This window comes from Trachymyrmex cornetzi, unplaced genomic scaffold, assembly GCF_001594075.2.
Source record: "Trachymyrmex cornetzi isolate Tcor2-1 unplaced genomic scaffold, Tcor1.1 scaffold205, whole genome shotgun sequence".
Lineage (NCBI taxonomy): Eukaryota > Metazoa > Arthropoda > Insecta > Hymenoptera > Formicidae > Trachymyrmex > Trachymyrmex cornetzi.
The window spans coordinates 433340-450328 of NW_017296691.1; the positions used below are offsets into that span (position 1 = coordinate 433340).

Here is a 16989-nt window from a genome sequence, read left to right on the forward strand (position 1 = left end):
GAAGGTTCTCCTGTTGACTTTCTTTCCATTCATCCATCAGTTTCCGTTTCCACAGCTAATGGCTCAGTTTTAAGACGAACGGTGCACGAGATTAAGAACACAGACGAAGGTATTAGGGATTGCCTTCAAGACGATCATGTGATAGGACATGCTAATCAGACCTCTGTTATTCCGGCCCGACGGACTCTTCGGATCTCTCTCGAGGTGACGTGCCTGCCACAGATGTTACCTCAAACCGTCCGTCGTGGCTAAGATATAGAGACAGGCCTTAATCAGGTGTCCGTTCCGAAGTGAAAATCTACTCGAACACTTGACGACACTTGTTAAAATCATTCGGTGTCGTAAATGTATTAACTAATTTCAGATAATTATATTCATATCCAATCGTATGTTTAAAATTAGTAAATTAAAATACAGATACCAGAAGGAAGTAGATGTCACAATAAAAAATTACTTTTTTGCTCCTGCAACATCTTCTATTTAAATTATTCTGCAAAGCTCAGTACAGCCATTTAAATCGAATGCCATAAATAAAAGATAAAAAATAATTATAATTGTATCTAAACATATGTAAGTAGATGAAAATAAGATACGATTTTCCGCATTATTACGATGTAATAAAAAAAGTCATGATTATATATTTTGTCGCGATTATTATTATCCTTATATATATGATTCGCCACATTTCACTTGTCATAGATTATTTACTACCTTTAACGTTATAAATATAAACAAACATCTTTCAAACCGGATAATGTACTGTAATTTTTAATAATCGCATTTTAACAAGTAGAAATGTTGAACAGTCATTAGCTTCCAACATTTCAAGCGGTATTGTAATATTTTCCTGTTTATGCTACCCATAGGTCCGTGAATTATTATATACACATGCACACATATACAGTGAGAGCAAAAAGTATTCATACAAGGAAATTTGTTATAAAAAAAGTCTTATTTGTAGAAAATAAACATTAATTAGCAATTTTATACAATAAATAAATTTTGTTCTAACATAAACAATCGAGCTTTGCATGTATTCCTGATTTTAAAAGCTAAATTTCTCGTCTGTATGAATATTTTTTGAGCATTCAAACAATACAATTTTTAATTTTCGCTTATTTTTCAGATGATATATTTTGTATAATTAATACACATCTGTTTGGTATATATAATTTTAGGAAACATACAGTCTATTATGTTCTTTATGAATAAATTGTTAGTTATCCAACAAGAAATGATCGTCAATTAAACATTGAATCGACGTCAAATTGATATTGAAATCATCGTATTTATATTGATTCGACATCAATTCGATGACTCATTTCTCGCTGGATAATATTTACTTTTTAAAAATAAAGTTTTTTTAAAAAATAACTTCTTTGTACGAATACTTTTTGCACTCACTGTGTATATATATATAATAAAATAATATGTTTACTTATACTTTTATTCGCGTTTGTTAATTAGATACGCAAAAATAGATAATTCCTTTATAAAAAACGCCTTGAACTAAGAGATCAATAAATAACTGTCTAAACAACTAGAATCGATACTTAAAAGCTCGTCACTCTATGGCCACAAAATTTTAACAACTCCACAAGGACTTACATACGTTTAATTGACGGTCGGTGTATTTCAGGCTTACTGTACAGAAAAGCCTATATACCCCAGAGACTTCTGATACAGCCTGAAATGCACTAGCTACGAGGAAGACGGGTTTTCGTTTAAAATTTTACTCACGATCACACGAAGGATCGTTCGATAAAATCGAGTTGCATGTAGCCACGTAGGTGCATTGTGGTATTTCTATGCCTCGTGACGCTTCATACGGGGTGTTCTATAAGATACCCTTTTTATTAAACAGAATAACAAGTAAAATTAAACAAAAGAAAATTTAACGTAATGTAATATGTTCCACGATAATCGATGATACCGGTCCATAATAATTATTCGCAGATGCGAGTGAATAATGACAGATAAATAATCAACTCGCGCGTTAATTATTTTTAACGAAATTTTCATTTGGATTTTGATTAATAGAATATTTATTTTTGATTAACAAGAATATTGAGTTATAAGAATTGCGAAAGGTACCGTCGTAAGGGTAAAAATTGCCGTAACAAAGGGCAAAAATTTCGCGAGGCACCCGGTACGAAAGGGAGACTTTTATTCCACCTTCGTCGCGCGTAACAAGACGTCTTCCGCTTTAAGCACAGCCCGTCGTACATACATAGATACAATCAGACATCGGTCGATCTCGTCGCGGGGATGGCGCGTTGCTTGTTTCGCCATCGCGACGTTAGTTTCCGGCAGTCTCGACGGCATTTTCGTCTGGAAGTACGCGACACGAGAAACCGCTGGCCATCCGCTGGTACGAGGGATGCAGACGGGATTGCTCGCACACCGTACCAGACTAACTCCCGCGTGCCTGCCCGGGGGACATCTATGCGGTCGCGGATGGTTGCGTTCGCGTCTGCACGTAGATGTCGTCGAGTTACATGCGACTTCACAATGCAAAGATATTAGCATGGTAACATCTCCCTACATTTTACGTTCCTACTATTTTACGTTCTGTTAAAAATAGATTTAGAACATATTGAAATGCTCATAAAGTATTGTACGTTCTACTCGCCTAACTCCAGCATCTTTCGAGGTCTTATGGAATGTATCATTCTACTGTTATGCATGGTTAATTCTCGCGATAAAAATAATACTGACTGTTTTTTCGAGGAAAAAGATTTGATAATGATTACAAGAAACGGTTAATTTACTTGCGATATATTTTATGACACTAATGTTGTATTTTATTGTATAGAACCAAAAAGCAGTCCATAATTTCATTGGCAGTTTTTTCGCATATAAGAATGAGATTGCAATCGCAGTTGATGCGATGAGAACGGCGCTAATTGCGAAGAACGGGACCGAAGACCGCGCAAAAAGAAGCTTGCGTCGAAGTTGGGAAGCAGTGCAGCAGTACGGGCTGCTGAACTGCTCCTTGAAACATCCCGCTCTAGAAGCAGTTCCGACTTCTATTTAGTGTAAGTCGGACGAAAATAAGTTACGAGAAGTAGACGAAGGGGAACGGCGCGGCGGTGTGTTTGTCCCAGCAACATCGCACTTAAGCACATAACAACAGATACGAGGCGCCAGAATCGAGTTATCACGCCTGCGAACATAGTTATCGAATAAAAAGGTTATTGAAGCGTTTATTGGTTACAACAGTCTCAGAGGAGCGCCCCGAAGGAGAAAGTCCTCGATCAAGCTCCTTCAACAACGATCCAATGCGCGGAAAAACGTTAACCAGTTACCTTTTCGAAGAGAAAGCTTTTCTTTGTATTAAAATCTCGATCTGGAAGAGAGCGTCCATAAACTTTAAAATTCCGTAACAAATAAACAACACGTTTAATGGAAATTAATGAAGGTAAACAAGAATAAACAGGAATGTTAAGCGATGGTGATTCGAAATTGCGAAACCCATTACACTTTTCTACTTTTAAACATACATAAAATATATTTAATAATAAAGATATAAATATTTTTGTATTTTGTGTAAATAACGTTTGGATTAACTTTTTTCAATGTCATAATGTATTCCTAAATTTAATTTGCTCCGTAACTCAATCCATTCCTCCTAATTGGCCATTTCAATAACAGAATGAAGAGAAATTTCAGATTTTAATCGGCTTGGTCTGATTTAAGCGTACATATTAAGCCAGCGCTGATTAGTGGGTGCATTTCAATTTTCCTCTCTGATAAGCTTCATTTGTCTATCTGACAAGTGAAAATAGATAGTGTCCGTACTTTCATAATGAACATTGTTGTTATTTTGGTATTACTATTAGTAAATGTTAGAAGATTCAAATCTAATGAAGACTATTAAATGCTCTGAAGCCAGACGTACCAAATTCATAAAACAGTTCGGACCAACTTTCATGAAGATCGTGTTTTGCAATTAATTCTTAGTTTCCGAGTAAACTGGCGAGTTGCTCAAGAAATTGATTTAAACAAACAAGTGCATCAGAGTCTACCAAATAAATATAATAATAAATGGAAAAGAAAATAATGTTAAGAAACCAATTAAATAAAAAGAATATTAAGAAATCATTTTTAATCTAATATTAGAATTTGTACACTGAAAAAAATTTCTGGTTGAAAATGGACGAATCAGAAATTTCTAGTTAAATTTATTAGAATTCTAGTTGAGATAACCGGAATTCTGGTTGATACTATATTTCTAGTAAAATCTACTAGAATTCTTATTTTTACCAGAATAATTATATTAATCAGAATTCTAGTTATCTCAACTAGAATTCTAATAGACATAACCAGAAAATTCTGATTCGTCCATTTTCCACCAGAGTTACTGTTTAATCCAATCAGACCATTTTTCTCAGTGTAATAAACGCAATATTTTAATTGATATAAGTATACGGAATTTACAATTTATTTATTTGGAGTAGTAAAATTTATGAAATGTAATAAAACATTCTGCAATATGGCACTGCTAAGAGAGGATATTTTCAAATTATCTCCTATATATATAGAGAGAGAGAGAGAGTTATAGAGAGATAGCGAAAAAGAGAAAGAGGGGAGAATTGTTCGCGTACCATTCGCAAATATTGCAGCCGTGACGCCGGCATGCAGGTCCGTTCTCCCTTAGCTTTCTGTACCTGCCGATCGACATCGACGACGCGTCGATAATTAGTCGGTCCGTAGCTGCAAATGGGACACGGAAGTCGGCAGGTCGCTTCGTGATTCGGAATATATTGAATGTCACCGGGAACAATTGGATCTTGTCATGGCTTCACGCGCACCCATGATATCAAGTCAATTTCTTTTCATACGAATCTACGAGATAAGCGTTTTACGATCAAGCTGATATTAAAACTATAAATGTCAGGTATTCTATCACACAAAAAATGCAAATTATATTATAAATCATAATATATGTCTCCCCCCTCTCCCCCCCCCCTCTCTCTCTTACATAGAAATATATCTTTTAAAAAAACGAAATAAAGAATGCAATTATATGAATTGTTGAGATAGTGGACGATTCAACAGAAATCCAAGGTATTCAATTCTCTTTTCTTGTAGATAACAATCTAGATTTATTCTCAGCAGAGAAAATTCTCAAATAGAAACAACTAAAATTTAAGTTACGATTCTATTTAATGCAATTCATTCGCGCGTATATATTTAATCCTCTAGAGATGTATAGAAACTATGCATGAATTTGTCGTATATCCGCATCATTGAATGTCCATGTAATCCGAAACACAACGTTTCAATAAAATAATTATTTTGGCCCAGGAACCGCACTTACATTTTTTACGTTGCGGTTATAAAACTTAAATGAGATTCTTAATGCATCACAAACACTAAGCTCACAGTATATGAGTGTTTACAAGACACGCTTGTTGGAATTGTAATTGTGTTAATGAAACGAATGACATCAAAGCCTTGCCTCGACACGAGTTCTCTGAAATTTCAAAATTATTATTTACTCTGTACGATGCGGCACGCAGATCCATATTCCTCGATGATATGGATATTGTGCACACGTATGCGTTACAAACGAGCATCAAGGCTTCAAAGGCAACTCCACGATTACCAACGTCTCTTGTACTTGCTACTCAACTGTAACGACTAAAGGGATCGTGTACGTGAAACCATAACGAGGGAGCTTATGTGTGTTTCCGATATATGTCAGATAAATTGTGCGTTTGATGAGTCGCGAGTTTGTCGCGACGCGGCTTTCTGAGATGGAAAGAAATCTGATATTGAAATTTGACGAGATAATGTAGACTCGTAATTAAAAACTTTGTTACGTCTCTACATGCGCACGATGCAAACGCATCGTGACAGTTCGTCATGTTAATCCGGTGTAGTCAAATTCTGACATCGCGGGATCGTTTTTGTTTCGCGGAATTTTGGATCTCTTGTTGGAATGTTTAAAGAAAAATAATTCACCGTGACATAAATCAGTGGTAAATTAAGAACGTTATTTAATTCAGAATATTATTTTGGCGAATTTCATTTTTATGCTTTCATCTTCATATGCATGATATTTAATTTATAAATAATTCATTAAAAAAAAAACAAACTTTCTTTCATTAATTTGTATTCTTTCGTTTTTAAATTACCCTCGAGTTTCTCCTTCCTATTGAGTAATGATGAGACGCAGCCAGTGGAAGTGATTGTCGAATTAGACATTGGTGACGGTGTCAGAGTCATCGTCGAAAGAAAAATGCGGGTTGAAATTGAAGTGAGAATGGCATTCGCGAGAAACCAATAGCACTCATCGAAATGTCAAGCTCTTTTGCAACGCTCGAACGAACATGTATGTATGCGCGCAGTTTCAGATTCGCGCTCGTTAACCTGGTCATCTTTCTCGTGCCTGACGGCAGAAAAAATATGGCGATAGAACCAGATACGTTTCGCGTTCTAACACCATGTTTCCTGCATCCGGCGTCCTATTAAGCTGTATTAATGCTTTCCTCTTTCCTATCACGTTTTTTTTTTGTTACGCAAACAAATCCTTTTATTTAAATATCGAGAGATGCAACGAGATTTAAAATATAAACGGGGATAATTGAGAGCTTTTGTCCCATTTTTCCTTTTGTATCAAAAATTAAAGAACGTATTTTTTTTTTTAGAAAAATGTTTCTCTTCCCCAAATATCAGGACGAGAAAATATTTTTGTATTAATTTCAGACTTTAGTTAAAAGAGTTGTATTGACATTTATTCAATCGCAACTTCAATAATACGATAAAGATTTTTTTTTCCCCCAAACATCAGGACGAGAATGCATTTTTGTATTAATTTCGGACTTTAATTAAAGCAACTTTGTTGACATTTATTCAATCGTAACTTCAATAATATGATAAAGATTTTCATCGGTTTACAGTCTTAGACACGCTTAGAATTTTTGTACGTTTACATTGAGAGGATCGAAACGAAAATCGAAACGTTTACAATTTTTGACTTTACGTAATTTAGCAATACATCTATTTACGCATTTACACTGAAAAAAATACTAAACTTGAATAAATATTTACTGGAATAATCCGAGTAAATATTTATTAAATGTAAATATATATTTATTTGATATAAAAACCATTAATTTAATTTAACTAGCATTTTTTATATCCAGCAAATATTTACTGTAAATAAATGCTTACTTAATACTATTCAAAGAAATGTGTATTAAGATTTAGTATATATATACTTTGTTCTGCGTAGAGCTTTATTGACCTTTCATTTTGATTCATTTTCAGAACCTTATTTATTTTGTCATCCTTGTACTATATATTTTTACGAAATATAAGTTTAAATTTAGAAAAAAAAATGTATTTCCATTCCAATCATTTCTTTCTCGGAGCAAACATCACCCTTCGCGAAATATATTTTAACGCATAACCAGGCCTTCATATTTCTCTCTCATCTGAGAACCCTCCCCTCTTTCGAGCTTCTTCTTGCAGCCTCCACCGCGATGTTCGGAAGCACAGTTCCGCGTCTTGCCAATTTTTTTTCCGAGCGATGTTTTCATCGCGCAACCGCGACGTGGAACCGCCAGCAAAAATTCCTTACGCCGTAACTCACCGCACGTCTGCGTCGTGCAATACGCCGCCGTAACTTACGCCGGCTGGCCGCGATCGTAAAAGTAACGACGAGTTCGGGGGAGGTCAAGTGCGTTGTTATGCTGTGGGGCGAATGACCCGAAATGTGCACAGCAGGCGCTTAAGACGTTGGTGCGTTGCCTCGCGGTGCAATGAGCGTGATTAAATAGCGCTTCTCTACTTTGTAATGCCATAGATTCCTCCACAAATTTACGAGACGTCCGATCAGAATCTACCCCTGCCTCGGGTTCGCTCTCGTTACGCCTCGTACACGCGCGTACATGAGCACATACTGGTATTTGATCGTATCTCCCGATAACATACTGCATATAATTCGAATAGTGTATTTGCCTGAAACTACAGATACGTAATATATGTGTATTTGTATGATTATATATTTGGAAATGCGTGGATATTTGAATTGGTAGAGGAATATACTGATCCGCGAATTTATGCGAATATCTGCATCAGAAATTCAATTCATTTCGATCCATCACATACACATAAAATGTATGAATATTTTATATTTCAAATGACTATTTTCCTTCATTTTCAATGTAATCCATTTCTTAAGTGCTATGAAGATTTAACCGATAAAAGAAATTGCGACAGGCAAATTATAGAAAAGAGAGAAATATCACGTCTATTAAAAAAAACTGATCTTTTAAGCATTGCGTCTCATAAAAAATAATGAATTATTTAAATCTTTTATGCAAATATGACCTTTTCATTTTACTCATTTTTTTATACGCTATTAAAATTTAAAACAAGATATATAATGCTATACGTAGAGAAATATCTATAAAAAATCAACTGCAAGAATGTATTACAATTGTGACATCATGGTAATATCGATTCACATACATATGTATATACACCGCAACTGCAACGATGCATTATGACGCGATTAAATTTTGTCGTTGCCAAAAATATGAGGCGGGTCAAATCGAACAATCTACGACACTCTCTATAACTTAGAGGCATTGCCCGTAGACAGGCGATATTTCACACTGCGCGAGAAACCGCAGACTGAACAGAGGCTGCCAATGAATTACGACATGGTCTATGTAACGTGCAATCGTGCGTATGTAATTTTCGGAAGACACACACAACGACAAATGGTAACTCGAGCCTATGTCGAACCCATATAGCGTAGTGCACATATAAGCGTTTCCTATAATTTAATTAAACGCCCGTGGGTTTCAGGACTACTCAGGCTGCAGCAGATTTATCAGGGGTTGAAACCAGGCAACGACTCCTTTCAAGTCGAAACCGTCAAGAGAATACAGAACGTGTCAGAGGCGATCGATTTCCTACGTAGCTTGGAGGAGCTTAATCGGTGAGTCTTTTTCATTGAAGTGTATGACACACATAAATAAAAAGCACATCTTTTGCTGCAAACATCATAGAAGTGCTTAGTATTCACACCTGATATTGATAAATGTGAACATTAAGTTTATTTTTGTATTATTTGTAGCATAAATTCCAAGCATATATTTTAATGAAATTTACTCCGAGATATTATATAAAAAAAATATATAAGTTTAAAAATTAGTTAATTTCACAATTTATTATCATCTTATATTTGCAAGCATATTCAACACAGAAAAATAAAGCTTTGGGAGCATTTACAATAATGCATGATGTTGTAGTATCTATAATTAAAACCAATTTTGCCTATATTCAATTAAAATATTAATAAAAATAAAAATAAAAAAGGCTCTAAGAGTGAAGCAATAAAAAAAGAGATAAAAGTATTCAATGGAAGCCAATGCGGATATTGAAGCGTAGTATTTAAACATTTATTGTTAAATTGTTATACAAGTATCGGAGTCGCAATCACAAACGTTTCATCTACGTTTTTAGTCCTCTTCAGTACAAAAAAATATAGAAAATATTAAATTAAAAAACCTAAAGGTCTAAAAATTTAAAAGTCTAAATCTATTTCCTATGTTCTTTTTAGATTTTTTTATTTAAATTTTCTATATTTTTCGTACCGAAAAGGATTTAAAAGCCATGATTGAAAAATTTACGATTGCGATATTTATATGTAAAAATTTAGCGATAAATGTCTAAACACTGCACTCCGACATCGTTAACTTTCATTAACTATTTTTCTCTCGATTAAAATACATGTTGTATTTTAAGTTTTTTTATCTTCAATAGAAGGAAATGCAGCTGTTGAAATATTGGTACCCATTTCTGTGCTCGTTGATCGTTTAGTACGATTGTTATTTTCTTGTAAAATGGCTCACCAACGGTGTGATGGATAAGGCTAGTCGTAGCACAAGTTGGCATGCTTGCATTGCAATTCACCAGCGGCTACGCATTTGCGCGACGCAAGTAATCAACAACAGCGAGTAATTGCCATCGCGGTGGTTTGAATTGGCCGGGCGTGGTAGTTACCGAAAACAACGGCGTTATTGCAAATTGCCATACAATATCCAATTATTACAAACGAAATGAGCGTGGAAACTCCGCGGTGCATCGATCAAATGCGACAAAGCCACGCGTTAACGCAGCGCGCGAATTGCGGCGAACCAGCGTGCGAGACTTATGTCACTCTTCCGATGGGAAATTCAACGCGGCGAGTCCTTTCTCCCGCGTGGACAACTAATCCCAGTAAATGTCATTAAAATATTACAGATGGAGTAACAAATACGTCGTTCTCGACTGTCCAACGGACATGGCGAAGGATATCGTTGTGAGTCATGTGAGGGACGTAGCCTTGGGAAAGAGGACGTATCATTATCTGCTGAGTGGCTTGGTGAGTCGAGCAACATACAACTTAATTAATTCAACCGTTCATACTCAATTCAATCATTCAGAGATACCAAGTATCGCTTTCTTTCTATCTCGTAGTTCATTTTCCCTCCCAAGTCGCAGTATCCAATAAATATTTTCTCCACAAATTGCTCGCTTGGAATATCTTTTCAAAATGCTGTGTTAATCCTTTAGGTGAACAATAACAATAACATTGTCCGATAAAATTTGACCGTTTTTGTAACACGAATGTGAATAGCCGTTTCCGATGTATTTTTGCCTACTGAACACGAATCCTTTGTCCAAATTTGGCTATCACATCACACAATTTTGAGAAAAAAGCGTCAAAGAGATAAAAAAAAAACGACAATTTTAAAAGTTTGCATGACGTTGCAGCACCGACGGTAAATTTTTTTAAATTTCGTTAACGCCACGTAAAAGTACCAACTTTTAGCTTCAAAATGCATTTCGTTTCGTTTCAGCACGATTTTTTGTTTTCGAGATATAGTAATTTGAAAATAGCTCTTTTCACATATAATATAAAATAAATATAAAAAAAGCATTTTATTCCGTCAATACTGCATTATGGAAAGTAAGTGCTTTTTCATTTACATTATATAATCTGATTGTAAATAAAAAAATAATATAAAATTGACAAAATATAATATGGCAGAAAAATTATAATCTTCAATGTGTGTGTGTGTGATTTAAGATTATAATCGTCCTGTGCTGTATTTACAAAATCATTGTACTGTACTGTACTTCAAAATCATTGTTTTTTTTACCTCTTTGGTGCCGTTTTTCTCAAAATGATGACGTTATAGCCAAAAGAAAGTACAACTTTCACTTAATTTTCGCGACTGTTTGAGAATCGTTTTACTTCAACATGTTTTTACATATTTCTTTTTATAAAAGCCAAAAATGCTTGTAATAGTGATGTTACACTGATACGTTGATTGATACATTGAAATAAAGAATAAAATCCTTATTCACATCGTTACGAAATCGCTGTCCGTTATGCTTCATTCATTTAAAAACTAATTCAGAGTTGTTGATCCAATTCTCTGAACTAGTTTTTACATGATTGAAGCATAACTGACAGCGATTTCGTAACGATGTGAATAAAAATTTTATTGACTTTATTTCAATGTACCAGTTTTTCCTTGTAGCGCTATTATTATGATACTTTTTAATTTTTATTTAAAAAAAATACATAAGAAAATGTAGAAATAAAATTTCCAAACGGCCGCAAAAAAGACTGCATTCTCCTTTGGACGATGAATTCGCATGCCGCAAAAATATATCGGTTATTCACACTCGTGTGTTCCAAAATAGTGTTATACATTATCATTAAACTATATTATCATTAAACTATTATAAAAGTAAAATTACATTTTTATCTTCAATATGATTGGAATAAAAATTTAAACTATTTATTTTAATAACTATTTTAGCTAACGTTATCTATGAAATTGATATATTCAGCCTAAAATAAATAGAACTTATTATTTTGCAATTACTCGAGAATTTCTTCCTCTTTACTTAAATATCGGTGACTTTCATTCCTAAGCTTCTCCAGCCGGAAAATTCCGTATGCAAAACAGTGACTTTCGCTTTACTGCGCGAAAGTGCTCTCACTTGTACACCATCTGCGTTATAACAGGATGGCGGGATTAATTCGCAGCATGGTGAAATTTTCGAAACAAGCGAGAACCGTCGCTCAAACTGACACGAAACGTTCCGTCGTGGGGGCAAGATCTTCGCTGGTGATGTCTCCGCCGTACTTTAGAATTTAGAGGATAGTTTGCTTGTGTTTAGCGGCTTCCAGCGAGTTGCTGCGGAAGAGCAGGCAGCATTACACTCCGGCGACGGAGAAGATAGTTGTACATACCTGCATGTACATCTAGTTCCATCTCTCTACGAAGCACGCCATTGTCATTTATCGCGTCATTCTCGAAACGGTTGCGCAGACATGTTGATTCGCACATTTTCCCCGCTTTCTGCAATTCACTTCCTTTTACCTTTCTCTGTACCTCTTACTTCCGTCTCTCTTCCACAATCATCGATTTGAGAATTCAACGACCGAAGGGTACAATTGCCAACGTTTAACGAGAGAGAGAAAGAGAGAGAAAGAGAACACCTTAGACAATTTCATCCTTCACATCAATTTCCACCGCCATATTTATAAATCTACGACATTCCGGCCTCTTTAACTAAGTTCCTCAGTAGAAATACGAGTATAAATACGAGCCTAATAGTTGTTGAACAACTAGCAATGTCGGATATTACAAAACTTTATCCGCTCTCTGACCGCAAATGTAAAAGTTCAAAAGTCAACGCTGCAATGGCGGATGGGATGATATCAGACCGGCAAATTAAACTGGTAACGTGGCGAACTCGTTTGCGACGAAGTTAAACACGCACACAACGTTAACACCGTCCATGTATTATCTCCAGCCGGTTGATGGATGATGGTAGATGGCCGTGCAGTAGTAAAATAGTGAACAAATCAGCCGCGAGCTATACGAGATGCGAAATCTAATAATAACACATAGAAACCAGATATTATTAGTTTAATATTATTAATTTAATTTTTAAACAAAATCATTGTTATGCCGCTCCAAAGCGTTTCTTCCAGTATCGCCGCTATTTTCCGGCACTCAGCGGAGAAAACTGATCGATGAGCACTTAGTGATTCTTTAATATAATTGGTTCTCTTGCCTTTTGTTCTTCGCTAGATCTAATTGTAAGTATAGGAACCAATCATATTAAAGAATCATTGAGCGCTGACTGATCTATTTTCTCTGCTAAACGCAGCCAATCTGTTCTCCATATTTCGCTCGTTTAACAATTGCGAAAATAAATAATCGCAATTTTAATTGGATTTATCGTTTTGCAGGCGTTTACACTTCGTGGTGAAGCGCAGACGTATCAATTTCCGCTCCTCTTGCTTCCCTCGTTTTCTCACCTCGTTCGAAAGAACTGCCGCACGTTAATACAAACGACGAGCTTTTCACAGTTTCGAGGTTTTGCCGCGCGTAATACGCAGTAACAACGCAATATCAGCATAAAATTAGAATGCTAGCTGCATTCGAGCTCGAGTAATTAAATACAGCGGGTCTAAGTTGAAATCGAGACGTCAGTCCTACTTACGTTTTTCATAAGGGAACAAAGGAAACGCGGTAATAACGCGCCGTAATAATATTACAGACTCAAGTGCCCGTTCTCGAGTCGACTTTAAAGACGCGACGAAAGATCAAGGACCTCGTTGGTAGATGGACGCTTTTCGCGAAACTATAGACTGTCCCTTTAGAACGCCGAAAGCTGAAATGGGAGCTGTAAGACTAGCAACCTTTATCACGCAAGTGAACAAGAATAGCTTTGTGTATCTCGTAGATCCCTTGTATTCCCTTCGTGTACCAATACTCCTGTATATTTTGCTGTAATCAGATAATGGACGACCGATGGGAGAGCGAAGTGATCGAGTATGGCGCCATCAACATCACGGGCTTTCGCATCGTGGACGCCACTCGACCTCACGTCAAGGATTTCTTAGCCAACTGGCATCGCCAGGATCCCACCACGTCTCAAGGCGCCGGTCGTGAATCCATTTCCGTACGTATATGTTCACGTATCAGCAGCGCCTCCCTTGCGAGACCCCGTCGTCACTTTTTCTCATGCCTGTCCTTCGTCGGTGGCTTCTACATGCTTTCACGGTTTGCGTCCAGAGGGGAAACTACCCTTCGTGCGAAATCCTCGGAATGCCTGCCGAGTGTGGTGATTTCCTCCCGGTGGATCGAACACTTTCTTAGGTTTCTTCGCTTTCCTGGAGTACCCGTCGTCGACCGACAACGGGCGACGACGGCGACGGTACGAAAGTTTCGTACGAGAAACGAGAATCAAACAAGAATCGTCGCAGATTCGTTCGCACGCGCGATCTCGTGTCGTTCGCTTGCTCGTGTGTCTTTGTGTGCACAGCGGCTTGAGACCAAACTTGTTAAACAGCACCCGCATGTAGAAACTTAGACTTTTCAGCGCATTTATAAAGTGCCGCTCGCTCAACCGTATCGGTCCGTGCGGATCGTGTTTCGTCCTTCCTCTTAATGACCTTTACTTCGTCCCCGCGTTAATATTTTTTTCCCCCAGCTTTTTGTATGAGTTAAACAAAAACTAATGTTTAACAATGCGGGACAACGCAGTTCTCTAAAATTACTGTTTTATAAAACTCTTCGTCAATGAACAATTTTTTCATTCGATAATTACTAGTAGTATAACATTTAAATTAGGTTAGATTGAAATGGATCGCTGAGTTAAATATATGAAATTAGATTCCAATCGAGATAAAAAAATATTAAATTTTAATATCTATTTATTTTATTATATTTATTTAAAAATGTTGACACCTAGTTATAATTATGAAAAACATTATAATAATATCGATTTATAATGCTCCGTAAAAAGTAAAATTTTATTTATTTGTTATATTTTATTAAGAAGCAAAATATTGTCTATATAAATAATTGACAATCATGATTATGATATAGTTATTTGTTATTTTATTTTTAATCCCGTGAAATCATATATTAAGAAACGTACCAACTCGATAGTTTTGCGTGAATTTCGTCGTGCTACAAGAAGCGACGAATATAATCTCTAAAATGGATACACGACTAACGGGATTTCGGGGTAAAGTTGTGTGGGACACTATCTATGGATCTGAAAGCTCTCTCGGAGACAGGCCGCATGCAATCTAATGCAACGATTATCGTGCCCGATCGTTATATTCAGCGAGCACCAAACGCGGTTTTCCAACACTGGCGAAGTGCCCGAGGTACTCTTGTCTCTGTGAATTTACATACACCACAACGTGATGACGAATTCCTCTCTCGATCTCGCGAAATTCTTGATTCTATATTGAGGAATGGAGTCTCTCATTAGAAATCAGAGATTTTTTTTTCGGAGGAAAGTGAAAGCAGAAAAAAATTATTTTCTGCATTTATGCAATGTATAGAAACTGTGCGAATTAATTTATTGCGCACGTGTATCAAAATTAGGCACAAGCCGCTCTGATGTACGACGCTGTGTTCGTCCTGGTTGAGGCCTTCAACAAGCATTTGAGAAAAAGGAATGACAAAAATAATATGAGACGAGTAACATCGACCAGCAATCAGACCATAAACGGAACCAAACCTTTAGACTGCTACCACAATCGCGGTTGGGTTACTCCGTGGGAACACGGCGATAAAATCTCCAGACTTTTAAGAAAGGTAAATGAATATTCCATTAGCAAAAACTAATGCAATAACACACGTAACATTCTTAAAATTATTATAGATTAATATATTTTTAAATATGTAAATATATGCAAACGTATCATTATCTACATATTTATAAATCCTATCTTTAAATCCTATATATGAATTATGCATTGCTGTGACCAAGGTATATTGAATCAAGTAAATGGGCGAATTAGCGTAAATTACTGCTGTATTTTAAATTTCTATTATCAGTTTTTAATGGCTGTTTACTATCGTTAAATATGTTATCGTATCACTCAAATTTATACTTTAATAGTGCGTATGCGTAATTGTAGAGATAGGTAATTTATTTTCAAATTCCCGAGACGCAATCCAGAGGACAGGAGTACTCAATGTGTTGCGAAATACCGTGGCGACCGAAATTGCCACGGACCCTCCTCGACGTATCTCTGCTCTTGACAGTAATTGGCGGTTATTCCGACTCTAGCGGAATTCCTGCGTTCGCGTCAAATAGTCCTCCGTCATTCCACCCTTACGTATACATGCTGTTACTCTCGTAACTTTTTTTGCCTTTTAATCCGCTATCGTTTGACAATTTATCGTGTCAAGATCGAACTCGCTGGCAACGAGAAAACATAATCTAAATATAAATTTTGCATTTTTTTAATATCCAAAAAATATTATGTAATAATCTGCGTTGTTTATATATTTTGTTATTACTTTTTTTATGTAATAATCTGCGTTCTTTATATATTTTTTTATTCTTTTTCTTGATTTTATTCTAGAAACCTGTGATAGCAAATAAGGATATTAGGATATCTTATTACAGCGAGATATGAAATGTGCTATTAGAATTTATTTACGTGCAGGTCGAGATCGAAGGATTGACGGGAGAGATACGATTCAACGACGATGGCCGACGACAGAATTATACGCTTCACGTCGTCGAAATGACTGTCAACAGCGCTATGGTGAAAGTAAGTCTATTTAAAAAATATGTAACATATTTAATTTTAATACTTAATAACCTACAATTTCAAATATGTAAATTATTTAAGAAGTCTTTATCACGATTAACTTATCTTGGTTTCTTATTATATATGAAATTAAAAGATACATTAAGAGAATCATATATGTAATTTATTGTTGCAGGTTGCTGAATGGACCGATGAGGCTGGTTTTCAACCAATAGCCGCAAAATACGTGCGACTTCGTCCGCACGAAATCGAAAAGAATAAAACCTACATCGTTACTACAATATTGGTAAGTTTATCTATGTGTTTATATAATATATGCAATTCGTGTATGATTGAGATTAATTGTAAAACAACAACGTGATAATTTTGAT

At 35.9% G+C, this 16989-nt stretch overlaps 1 protein-coding gene across 7 annotated transcripts in view; it reads left to right on the forward strand.

Moving 5' to 3' along the window:
* The window catches only part of GluRIB (Glutamate receptor IB), a 239239-nt gene that overhangs the window by 207141 nt on the left and 15109 nt on the right, over positions 1-16989 (forward strand). For all 7 annotated transcript variants that reach the window (XM_018505401.1, XM_018505403.1, XM_018505396.1 and 4 more), the window contains 6 exons: positions 8827-8959; positions 10267-10387; positions 13834-13998; positions 15438-15650; positions 16511-16618; positions 16794-16904. In XM_018505401.1, the coding sequence (XP_018360903.1) occupies positions 8827-8959; positions 10267-10387; positions 13834-13998; positions 15438-15650; positions 16511-16618; positions 16794-16904 (851 nt within the window). The remainder of the gene's footprint in view (positions 1-8826; positions 8960-10266; positions 10388-13833; positions 13999-15437; positions 15651-16510; positions 16619-16793; positions 16905-16989) is intronic.